This window comes from Ovis aries, chromosome 21 (assembly GCF_016772045.2).
Source record: "Ovis aries strain OAR_USU_Benz2616 breed Rambouillet chromosome 21, ARS-UI_Ramb_v3.0, whole genome shotgun sequence".
Lineage (NCBI taxonomy): Eukaryota > Metazoa > Chordata > Mammalia > Artiodactyla > Bovidae > Ovis > Ovis aries.
In genome coordinates, this window is record NC_056074.1 from 35,483,266 (window position 1) to 35,496,031 (window position 12,766).

Sequence of the window (12,766 nt, forward strand, 5' to 3'; positions counted from 1 at the left end):
CTCTACTACTCCTTTAATTTTCATTTTTATAACCTACTATTACTTTGAAAAAAAGACCCTATTTCTTAGAGCAAAATTCATGTATATATATATATATATACACACACACACACATATATATACAATTTTTGTGACTTTTTTCCTTTAATATTGTATTTTTGAGAATCCAAACTCTACTCTAGATTTTTAATTTTTGCTTTTTGTTATTTTTTTGCAATTTTGTACCTTTAAGAACCCAATCTGCACTAACGATTTTTACTTGGGAGCGAGATCACTGGCCTGATTGTTCTCGCCCCCTTTGGATCTCCTTTTTCTCCACCAGGTCGCCTCTATCTCCTCCCTCCCCCTTCTCTTCTCTACTCAACTCCGTGAATCTCTTTGTTTGTTCTGGACTGTGGAGAGCACTTAGGGAACTGATTACTGGCTGGATATTTCTCTCTCCTTCTGATTTCCCCCTTTATCCCCCTAGCCACCTCTGTTTCCTTCCACCCTCTTCTCTTCTCTGTATAACCCTGTGAACATCTCTGAGGGATCCAGACTGGAGAGCACATAGGGAAGTGATTACTGGCTGGCTTGCTCTCTCCACTTTTGATTCCCCCTCTTCTCCTTCTGGTCACCTCTAACTCAATCCTCCCTCTTCTCTTCTCTGTGTAACTCTGTGAACAACTCTGAGGGATCCAGACTGTGGAGAGCACATAAAGAAGTAATTACTGGTTAGTTTGAGGAGAGTGAAAAAGTTGACTTAAAACTCAACATTCAGAAAACTAAGATCGTGGCATCTGATCCCATCACTTCTTGGGAAATAGATGGGAAAACAGGGGAAACAGTGTCAGACTTTATTTTGGGGGGGCTCCAAAATCACTACAGGTAGTGATTGCAGCCATAAAATTAAAAGATGCTTACTCCTTGGAAGAAAAGTTATGACCAACCTAGATAGCATATTGAAAAGCAGAGCCATTACTTTGCCAACAAAGGTCCATCTAGTCAAGGCTATGGTTTTTACAGTAGTCATGTATGGATGTGAGAGTTGGACTGTGAAGAAGGCTGAGCACCAAAAAATTGATGCTTTTGAACTGTGGTGTTGGAGAAGACTCTTGAGAGACCCTTGGACTTCAAGGAGATCCAACCAGTCCATTCTAAAGGAGATCATGCCTGGGTGTTCTTTGAAAGTAATGATGCTAAAGCTGAAACTCCAGTACTTTGGCCACTTCATGCAAAGAGTGGACTCCTTGGAAAAGACTCTGATGCTGGGAGGGCTTGGGGGAGGAGGATAAGAGGATGACAGAGGATGAGATGGCTGGATTGCATCACCGTCTCGATGGACGTGAGTTTGAGTGAACTCTGGGAGATGGTGATGGACAGGGAGGCCTGGCGTGCTGTGATTCATGGGGTCACAAAGAGTTGGACACTACTGAGTGACTGAACTGAACTGAATTGAACTGAAGTTTCTCTCGCCCTTTTTGATTCCCCCTCTTCTCCTCCTGGTCACCTCTATCTCCCTCCTCTCTTTTATCTTCTCTATGTAACTCTGTGAACCTCTCTGGGTGTCACTCACTGTGACTAAACTTTTCATCTTCAACCTAGTGTTTTATCATTGGTGCTGTATAGATGGAGAAGTCTTGAGGCTACTATAAGAATAAAACTGAAAACCAGGAGCAGGACACTTAAATCCAAATTCTGAGAACACCAGAGAACTCCTGACTCTGGGAAGCATTAATTGATAGGAGCTCATCAAACGCCTCCATACCTACACCACCCAAGGGCCAACAAGTTCCAGAGCAAGACATACCACACAAATTCTCCAGCAACACAGGAATATAGCCCTGAGCTTCAATATACAGGCTACCCAAAGTCACTCGAAACCCACTGACATCTCATAACTCATTACTGGACACTTCATTGCACTTCAGAGAGACTAAATCCAGCTCCACCCACCAGAACACTGACACAAGCTTCTCTAACCAGGAAAGCTTGACAAGCCACCCGTCCAACCCCACTCACAGTGAGGAAACTCCACAAAAAAAGAGAACTCCACAAACTGCCAGAATACAGAAAGGTGACCCCAAACACAGCAATATAAACAAGATGAAGAGGCAGAGAAATACCCCGCAGGTAAAGAAACAGGATAAATGTCCACCAAACCAAACAAAAGAGGAAGAGATAAGGAATCTACCTGATAAAGAATTCTGAATAATGATAGGGAAAATGATCCAAAATCTTGAAAACAAAAAGGAATTACAGATAAATAACCTGGAGACAAGGATTGAGAAGATGCAAGCAAGGTTTAACAAGGACCTAGAAGAAATAAAAAAGAGTCAATATATAATGAATAATGCATAAGTGAAGTTGCTCAGTCGTGTCCAACTCTTTGTGACCCCATGGACTGTAGCCTACCAGGCTCCTCTGTCCATGGGATTCTCCAGGCAATAGTACTGTAGTGGATTGCCATTCCCTTCTCCAGGGGATCTTCTGGACCCGGGAATTGAACCCTGGTCTCTTCATTGTAGACAGATGCTTTACCGTCTTAGCCACCAGGGAAGTCCAGAATAGTGCAATAAATGAGATCAAAAACACTCTGGAGGGAAAAAAGATAAAATGGAGGCAGAAGATAGAATAAGTGACTTAGAAGATAGAATGGAAGAAATAAATGAAACAGAGAGGAAAAAAGAAAAACAAATCAAAAGAAATGAGGACAATCTCAGAGACCCCTGGGACAATGTTAAATGCCCCAACATTCGAAACATAGAAGTCTCAGAAGAAGAAGACAGTAAGAAAGACAATGAGAAAATACTTGAGATAATAGTTGAAAGCTTCCCTAAATTGGGGAAGGAAATAGTCAAGCAAGTCCAAGAAACCCAGAGAGTCCCAAGAAGGATAAATCCAAGGTGAACCACCCCAAGACACATATTAATCAAATTAATAAAAATAAAACACAAAGGACAAATATCAAAAGCAGCAAGGGAAAAATAACAAATAGCACACAAGGGGATTTCCATAAGGACAACAGCTGATCTTTGAATAGAAACTCTTCAGGCCAGGAGGGAATGGCAGGGCATAGTTAAAGTGATGAAAGAAAAAAACCTATAGCCCAGACTACTGTATCCAGCAAGCATCTCATTCAAATATGAAGGAGAAATAAAAATCTTTACAGACAAGCAAAAGCTGAGAGAATTCAGCACCACCAAGCCAGCTCTCCAACAAGTCCTAAAGGATCTTCTCTAGACCGGAAACACAGAAAGGGTGCATAAACAATAAAATAAATGACAATGGGATCATACTTTTCAATAATTACCTTAAATGTAAATGGGTTGAATGCCCCAAACAAAAGACAAAGACTAGCTGCATAGATAGAAAAACAAGACCTCTTTATATGTTGTCTACAAGAGACCCACATTGAAACAAGGGACACATACAGACTGAAAGTGGAGGGCTGGAAAGAGATATTCCACGCAAACAGAGACCAAAAGAAAGCAGGAGTAGCAATCCTCATATCAGATAAAATAGACTTTAAAACAAAGGCTGTGAAGAGACAAAGAAGGACACTACATAATGATCAAAATATTAATCCAAGAAGATGATATAACAATTATAAACATAAATGCACCTAACATAGCAGCACCACAATATGTAAGGCAAATGCTAACAAGTATGAAAGGAGAAATTAACAATAACATAATAATAGTGGGAGACTTTAATACCCCACTCACATCTATGGCTAGATCAACTAAACAGAAAATTAACAAGGAAACACAAACTTTTCCTGGAGAAGGAAATGGCAACCCACTCCAGTATGCTTGCCTGAAGAATCCCATGGACAGAGGAGCCTGGTGGGCTACAGACTGTGGGGTCGCAAAGAGTCAGATACAACGGAAGCAACTTAACATGTACACACAATGTTTAATTATATGGATAATACCACATTTGATTTGTGTATTCATCCAGTAGACACTGCATTATTTCTTCTTTTTTTTTTTTCCTATTACAAATAATGCTGTTATGCATGTTTTATAGAAGTTCTTGTGTGGATATGTGCTTCATTTCTCAGGGTATACACCTAGGAACATAGCTCAGTTGGTAAAGAATCTGCCTGCAATGCAGGAGACCACGGTTCAATTCCAGGGTCAGGAAGATCTGCTGGAGAAGGTATAGGCTATCCACTCTAGTATTCTTGGGCTTCCCTGGTGGTTCAGCTGGTAAAGAATCCGCCTGCAATGTGGGAGACCCATGTTGGATCCCTGGGTTGGGTAGATCCCCTGGAGAAGGGAAAGGTTACCCACTCAGTATTCCAGCCTGGAGAATTCCATGGAATGTATGATCAGTGGTTGCAAAGAGTTGGACATGACTGAACGACTTTCACATACCTAGGAATGAAATTGATGATTTGGTAACTCTATGTTTCACATGAGGAGTAATTGTCAAACTGTTTTCCAGAGTTTCTCTACTATTTTACATCCCCCACCAGCAACATAAAAGGGTTTCAGTTTCTCCACATCCTTGCCAATGCTGGTTTAATTTTGTCTTTCTGATTATAGCCATCATAGTGGGTGAAAAATGGTATCTCACTGTGGTTTTGACTTGTATTTCTCTATTACTTGCATTATGTTGAAAATCCCTCAATGTTTATATGGTCAGTTGTATATTTTCTTGGAGAAATTTCTATTCAAATCCTTTACCCATTTTAATTAGATTATTTGTGGTTTGAATTATTGTTATTTGTATTTTGTGAAAACAAGTCCACTTATCACATATACAGTTTTTTCAATTTTTTTTTTAAATTCTGTGGTTGCCTTCTACTTTCTTGATGGAATTTTTGCAACACAAAAGTATTTAATTTTGATATGGTTCTATTTATCTTTTGTCACTTGTGCTATTGGTATTACATATAACCTATAAACTCAAGGCCCCAAATATTTACTCACATGTTTTTAGTGTCATAATTCATAGTTTTCTCTATCACATTTAGGTTCATGCTCTATTTTGAATTATTTTTTGTGTTTGTTTTAAGATAGGTGTTCAGCCTCTTTGCCCATGGATATACAGTTGCCCTAGCACCACTGTTCGAAAAGACCACTTTTATCCCTCATTGAATTGTTTTGGCACTGTTGTTTAAAGTCAACTGACCATAAATTTATGGGTCATCTCTGGATTAAAATTGATGTTTGAAAATTCTAAAAGCCTATTAAGTATAAGGTAGAGGTCTAATTAATCTTCTTTTATGTGAATATCCAATTCATCTGAATCAGCATCATTTATTAAATAGACTATGTTTACATTTTCAATGTCAAAAAAAAAAGAAAGGAAACACAAACTTTAAATGATACAATAGACCAATTAACCTACTTGATGTTTATAGGACATTTCATCTCAAAACAGTGGATTTCACCTTTTTCTCAAGTGCACATGGAACCTTCTCCAAGATAGATCACATCTGGGCCATAAATCTAGCCTTGGTAAATGAAAAAAAAAAAAATTGAAATAATTCCATTCATCTTTTTTGACCACAGTGCAGTAAGATTAGATCTCAATTACAGGAGAAAAAACTTTTAAAAATTCCAACATAGGGAGGCTGAACAACACGATGCTGAGTAACCAACAAATCACAGAAGAAAACAAAAAAGAAATCAAAACATACATAGAAATGAATGAAAATGAAAACAAAGCAACCCAATCCCTGTGGGACACTGTTAAAGCAGTGCTAAGGGGAAGTTTCTTTTTTTTTTTTTTTCTTTGGTTTCTTTTCTTTTATTATTGGCATCAGCTAGGACTATATGTGGCAGTAAATGTCATGCATTGATGGACAGAAGAGGAAAAAGGACGAAAAAGGACAGAGGAGGAAGAGCAGGAGCAGCAGTGAAAATCTGTAATAAAAACTCTTTTCTTAATTTATAGGTAAGTTTTGGCATTGTTATATCCAACTCCCCCTCCCACCCCCCCGAGTTCCAACCAATGTGAGCCGGTCACCAGGTGACCCAGCCAGGTGCTCTGAGCTCCCTCACAGGCTGCTGACAGAGGCAGCTCGTGGGTTTAATTCTTTTGTGTGTGTTTAAAATTTTTTGCTTTCTTTAAATAATCTCTTGACTCTTAGACGTTCCGGTTCACGGGGGTGACGTAATTGCGTGGGAACATGCCGGTCTGCCCGTGGCAAGCCCCTTTCCACCAGTTGGGGTCTGAGTTATCCATGACGTGGATAAAGTCTCCCCGACGGAATCCCAGCTCTCCATCCTCCTGGGGGTCAAAGTCAAAGAGGGCTTGGACGTATGTCGGCTGCTGTGGCACCTGCTCTATGTCCCGGAGAAATATCTGCTGGTTTCTGGAGACGGATGTAGATCTGTGATAATCTACCAGCTCATTCAAAGAGTTGAACTTGACCACCCAGAGGAAATACTTTCCAGCCCCATCTCGGAGCACCTTGAAGTGCTGTACATCATTTCCAAACTTGACGGAGAGGGAGAAATCCCCAGGAGCACTCTCGCTCTCTCGGATAAGAAAGGCCCCATCATGCCGCTGTTTGCTGAGCATTTCTTCTGCTTTGGCTCTGGGGATTTTGCCAAAAAACCACGGATGTGGTTTCATTTCTATGTAGTTCTTGGGGATGAAGCCGTCTTTCCCATTGAGCTCTGCCTTGTACCAGTTCTGGTCACATTCTTCATTCAAAACCTTGAGGATGTCCCCCCTTTTGAAGCTCAGCTCGTCGTCTGCGGTGGCTTTGAAGTCATATTTGGCGATGGCTTCCATTCTGAGCGGGGCTCAGGGCTCAGCAGCCTGGAGCAGGGGGGAAGGGAGTCTTCCCTGCTGAAGCGACCCAGCGCTCTGGGCTCAGCCTCGCCTCTCTTCGGGGACTGGCTCCCGCACGCCGGGACACACAATGCCACCCGTGGCGCAGCTGCTCGGCTTCTGGCCCGGCCGGCCCCTCTTCAGCGGTGCGAGCGGCTGCCGACCCCGCTGCGGCTCCCAGAGGGCAGCGCCTGTCCCCGCCGCCGTTACCGCCACAGTCCTCCCCGTCGTCGTCGTCGTCCTCGCCGCCGCCGCCGCCGTCCGGTAGCTGAAGCTGCACAGCCGCCTAGCTTCCGCTCCTCCTCGGGGTCCCGCGAGAACTTGCGCGCGCGGCCCCGCCCCGCCCCGCCCCACCCCCGCGAGACTTTCCCCGGCGGAAAAGGCCCAGAGCGCAAGCGCCCCACCCCGCCAGGCCCCCGCAGGTAGACCGGCGACGGGCCGGGGCGCAGGCGCCGGGCCGCCCCCTAAGGGGAAGTTTCATAGCAATACAGGCATACCCCAGGAAACAAGAAAAAAGTCAAATAAATAACCTAACTCTACATCTAAAGTAACTAGAAAAGGAAGAAATTAAGAACCCCAGGGTTAGTAGAAGGAAACAAATCTTCAAAATTCTGGCAAAAATAATGCAAAAGAAACAAAAGAGACCATAGCAAAAATCAACAAAGCCAAAAGCCGGTTCTTTGAGAGGAAAAATAAAATTGACAAACCATTAGCCAGACTTATCAAGAAACAAAGGGGGAAGAATCAAATCAACATAATTAGAAATGAAAATGGAGAGATCACAACAGACAACACAGAAATACAAAGAATCATAAGAGACTACTCTCAGCAACTATAGGCCAATAAAATGGACAACGTGTAAGAAATGGACAAATTCTTAGAAAAGTACAACTTTCCCAAACTGAATCAGGAAGAAATAGAAAATCTTAACAGACACATCACAAGCATGGAAATTGAAATTGTAATCAGAAATTTTCCAGCAAACAAAAGTCCAGGACCAGACAGCTTCACAGCTGAATTCTACCAAAAATTTAGTGAAGAGCTAACATCTATCCTACTCAAACTCTTCCAGAAAATTGCAGATGAAGACAAACTGCCAAACTCATTCTATGAGGCCACCATCATCCTAATACCAACACCTGACAAAGAAGCCACAAAACAAAACAAACGAAACAAACAAAAAAAAAACTATAGGCCAATATCACTGATGAACATAAATGCAAAAATCCTTAACAAAATTCTAGCAATCAGAAGCCAGAAAGAAAAACATGAATATAGTATACTAATGCATATATATGGAATTAGAAAGATGGTAACAATAACCCTGTATGCGAGACAGCAAAGAGACACAGATGTATAAAACAGCTTTCTGGACTCTGTGGGAGAGGGCAAGGGTGGGATGATTTGGGAGGATGGCATTGAAATATGTATATTATCATATGTGAAATGAATCGCCAGCCCAGGTTTGATGCATGATACAGGACGGTTGGGGCTGGTGCTCTGTGATGACCCAGAGGGATGGTATGGGAAGGGAGGTGGGAGGGAGGTTCAGGATGGGGAGCACATGTACACCCGTGGTAGATTCATGTCAGTGTATGGCAAAACGAATACAACATTTTAAAATAATTAACCTCCAATTAAAATAAATAAATTTATATTAAAAATATGAGTAATTTCGACACTGGTGGGTGGGGACACAATTAAACTTGGTGCAATTTGAGACTCAAGTATTGTTTCCTGCAATTCAGACCAGTACTATCATCTCTATGCCGAAAACTGGAAGGGTATCACCTGTACCTTCCTACAGTTCCCTCTATGTCCCTCTCTCCTATGAACTCTAACTATATAGAGTCATAAATCTCTCTTCTTGGGGAGACTGTTTGTCTCTGCCTAGGTACACCTTCCATGTATGTGTTGGAAACTATTTCTAGAGTTGAGGCAATTGTAGAACTCTCCTTGCTTGCTCCCCGCCTCAGAAATCCATTCCCTGCTGCCAGATGTTTGATGTAAAACAATGCTCTTTCATTTGTCTTTTCTACTTTGGAGTTAGTTGAGACAGGAGGATAAATGTGTCATTTACTCCTTTATGTCGATTAAAATGGAGGTCCCCCTGAAATCAGAAATCACAGAATGACTTGTGAATGCTAGGCACTGACTTTTGTGCATGGGTGCAAACTTGACTGGGGATATGTGTTGGGGCCTTAGGGAGCCCCAGTCTTGCTGGAGAAACGTGCACATTACAAATAGTATTTGTTATGTGGTATGTTCAGTTCAATTCAGTCGCTCAGTCATGTCTGACTCTTTGCAACCCCATGGACTGCATCACGACAGGGCTTGCTCTTCTTCACCAACACCTGGAGCTTGGGCAAACTCATGTCCATCGAGTTGGTGACTCCATCCAACCATCTCATCCTCTGTCATCCTCTTCTCCTCCTGCCTTCAAGCTTTCCCAGTAACAGGGTCTTTTCTAATGAGTCAATCCTTCACATCAGTTGGCCAAAGTACTGGAGGTTCAATTTCAGCATTGGGCCTTCCAATGAATATTCAGGTTTGATTTCCTTTAGGATGACTGGGTGGATCTCCTTGTAGTCCAAGGGACTCTCAAGAGTCTTGTCTACACCACAGTTCAAAACCATCAATTCTTCATCACTCACCATTCTTTATGGTGCAACTGTCACATCCATACATGGCAACTGGAGAAATCATAGCTTTGATTATACTGAACTTTTTCAGCAAATTCATGTCTCTACTTAAATATATATATATACGTCTCTCAGAGCTTTTCTTCAAACAAGCAAGCATCTTATAATCTGACTGCTGCAGTCATCATTGGCAGTGATTCTGGAGCCTCCGAATATAAAGTCTCTCACTGTTTCCATTGTTTCCCCATCTATTTACCATGAAGTGATGGGACCAAATGACATGATCTTTATTTTCTGAATGTGAAGTTTAAACCAGATGGTTCACTCTCCTATTTCACTTTTATCAAGAGGTTCTTTAGTTCTTCTTCAATTTCTGCTGTAAGGGTGGTGCCTTTGGCATATCTGAGGCTATTGATATTTCTCCCAGAAATCTTGATTCCAGCTTGTGCTTCATCCAGTTGGGCATTTCACATGATGTACTCTGCATATAAGTTGAATAAGCAAGCTGACAATATACAGCCTTTATGTACTCCTTTCCCGATGTGGAACCAGTCTGCTGTTTCATTGTCAGTTCTAACTGTTGCTTCCTGACCTGAATACAGATTTCTCAGAAGGCAAGTAAGATGGTCTGGTATTCCCATTGCTGTAAGTTTTCCACAGTTTGTTGCGATCCACACAGTCAAAGGCCTTTGCATGGTCAATAAAGCAGAAGAAGGTGTTTTTCTAGAATTCTCTTCCTTTTTCTATGATCCAACGAATGTTGACACTTTGATCTCTGGTTCCTCTGCCTTTTCTAAATCCAGCTTGAACATATGGAATTTCACAGTTCATGTACTGTTGAAGACTTGCTTGGAGAAATTACTTTGGTATCATGTGAGGTGAGTGCAACTGTGTGGTAGTTGAACATTCTTTGAAGTCACCTTTTTGAGAGATTGCAAGGAAAACGACCTTTCCAGTCCTATGGCCACTGCTGAGTTTTCCACATTTGCTGGCATATTGAATGCAGCACTTTAACAGCATCATCTTTTGGGGTCTGATATAGCTCTACTGCAATGCTGTCACCTCACTCTTTGCTCTGATTGATGCTTCTGAAGACCCATTTGAATTCGCATTTCAGGATTGTCTAGCTCTAGGTGAGTGATCACACCATTGTGGTTATCTGGGTCATTAATCTTTTTTTGTGCAGTTCTTCTATGTAGACATTACTATGTAGACATACTTCTAAGAGACATTACTTTACCAGAAAAGGTCTGCATAGTCAAAGCTATGATTTTACCAGAAATCGTGAGTGGATGTGAGAGTTGGACCATAAAGAAAGCTGAGGACCAAAGAATTGATGCTTTTAAGCTGTGATGTTAAACAAGACTCTTGAGAGTCCCTTGGACTGCAAGGAGATTCAACCAGTCCATGCTAAAGGAAATAAGTCCTGAATATTCATTGGAAGGACCGATGCTGAAGCTGAACTTTCAATACTTTGGCCACATTTGGGGAAGAACTGATTCATTAGAAAAGACCTTGATGCAGGGAAAGATTAAAGGCAGGAGGCAAAGGGGAAGACAGTAGATGAAATTGTTGGGTGGCATCACTGACCTGATGAAGATGAGTTTGAGCAAGCTCCAGGAGTTGGTGATGGACAGAGAACCCTGGCATGCTGCACCCATGATATAGCAAAGAGTAGAACATGACTGAGAGACTGAACTGAACTGATATACACAGGACATCAGGGAGCATGCAGAGGTCTTTGGGGTCCAGTCAAGCCTGTGTCCCTGGTGAGAGTGTTGAAAGATTTAGGTGGAAGGGAATGCTTCCCATCCTCTAGTGCAGGTCCTTGAATCCAAGGAAGGAGCACAAGATTTTGAATGTGTTACCAAATATTGTTTTCTTAAAAAACGAAAAACCTATTTTCTGCAGGAGTGAGAACTTTGACTGAGTCTGTTCTTTAGATATTACTGAGGGATATGGAGTGGGCTGAGTCTGCAAAAATTATGTGAACAGCTGCTGGAGGGCCAGGCTTATGCCTGGCATTCTGCACTAGATGGAAAACAAATCTAGAGAAAAAGTGTCCCTTCTGGAGTGTACATGCCAATGTATCCCATTGTTTCAGCAGATCACTTCAATGGTGTTTTGGACCAAGCAAGAAATCTATGAAGGGTGGTTTCTTTTGTCAATTCCTGTGGGTAGTTAGATGACTAAATGTTTGGTTACTTCATTGCATGGTTGAAATCACGCTTGGAAAAGAAAACTAGATGAGGTCCACACATATTTTGACATTAAACAGCAAGCATAGGAAGGTTACTAAGGCAACTATACATAATTTAAACATGAGGGGCCAAATGGGGAAAGATTCATTTAACAGGCTGATATTGGACTGTACAGGTTGCCATAGTTGTTGGTATGACAAGTAGCCATAATAGCTACTTGTTGCTACGCTGGAGATGTGGGAAACTGGCAAAGAGAAAGAGCCTTTAGGACCCTCCTTGCAGTGTGATTTCAGGGGAGAAGTAGTTGACAAGGAAAGGCTGATTGGTAAGGCCGAGGAAGGGAGTAATCTGATCAGTAATCATTAGTTCTTGTGGAAGCCCAGAAAACAGAAGCATCGGCTCAGTCAGAATTCTGGGTCAGGGTTCAGAGATAGATGTCATTTGGCTTGAATCAATATTTAGCCTTGGGGATGGCAGCCATAACCTCCAAACAGAAGATTTCCTTCTCCCCAGGGGGCAGAATAATTCATATTTGTTCCAGACTCAGGAACCCAGAAAGCCCTCTCAGGGCCACTTGTTCTTAGCAGGCACACATGTAATCTAGAAGGTGGAATTATCATCATGGTGCATGAAAAAACTGAGGTTAAGAGACTTGATCAAGCTCACACAGTGAAGCATGTGAAAAGCCAAGCAGAAATCCAGGGTAACAGTCCTCAAATTGTGTGTTTTTGCTCCACACCCACTGGGAGTGGTGGGTGGTGATATGGAAGCAATGCTTAGGCAGAAGCAAACAATATTCACATTTAAATTGAAGAAAGTAAGGAAAACCACTAGCATTCAGCTATGACCTAAATCATATCCCTTATGATTATATAGTGGAGATGAAAAATAGATTCAAGGGATTAGGTCTGTTAGCCTGAAAACTATGGATGGAGGTTCGTAACATTGTACAGGAGGTGGTCATCAAAACCATTCTCAACAAAAACAAATGTGAGAAGGCAAAGTGGTTGCCTGAGGAGGTCTTAAAAATAGCTGAGAAAATAAGAGAAGTGAAAGGCAAAGGAGAAAGGGAAAGATATATCCAATGGAATGCAGACTTCCAGAGAATAGCAAGGAGAGATAAAAAAGTCTTCATAAGTGAATAGTGCA

General features: G+C 41.8%; 1 protein-coding gene across 1 annotated transcript; it reads right to left on the reverse strand.

Annotated features, from left to right (window-relative positions):
• Nucleotides 1–5,716: 5,716 nt before the first annotated feature.
• Nucleotides 5,717–7,097, reverse strand: LOC114110058 (growth factor receptor-bound protein 2). The gene has a single exon (XM_027959622.3). The coding sequence runs from the start codon at nt 6,733–6,735 to the stop codon at nt 6,082–6,084; it is 654 nt and encodes a 217-aa protein (XP_027815423.1). The 5' UTR covers nt 6,736–7,097; the 3' UTR covers nt 5,717–6,081.
• Between the last annotated feature and the right edge of the window lie 5,669 nt (nt 7,098–12,766).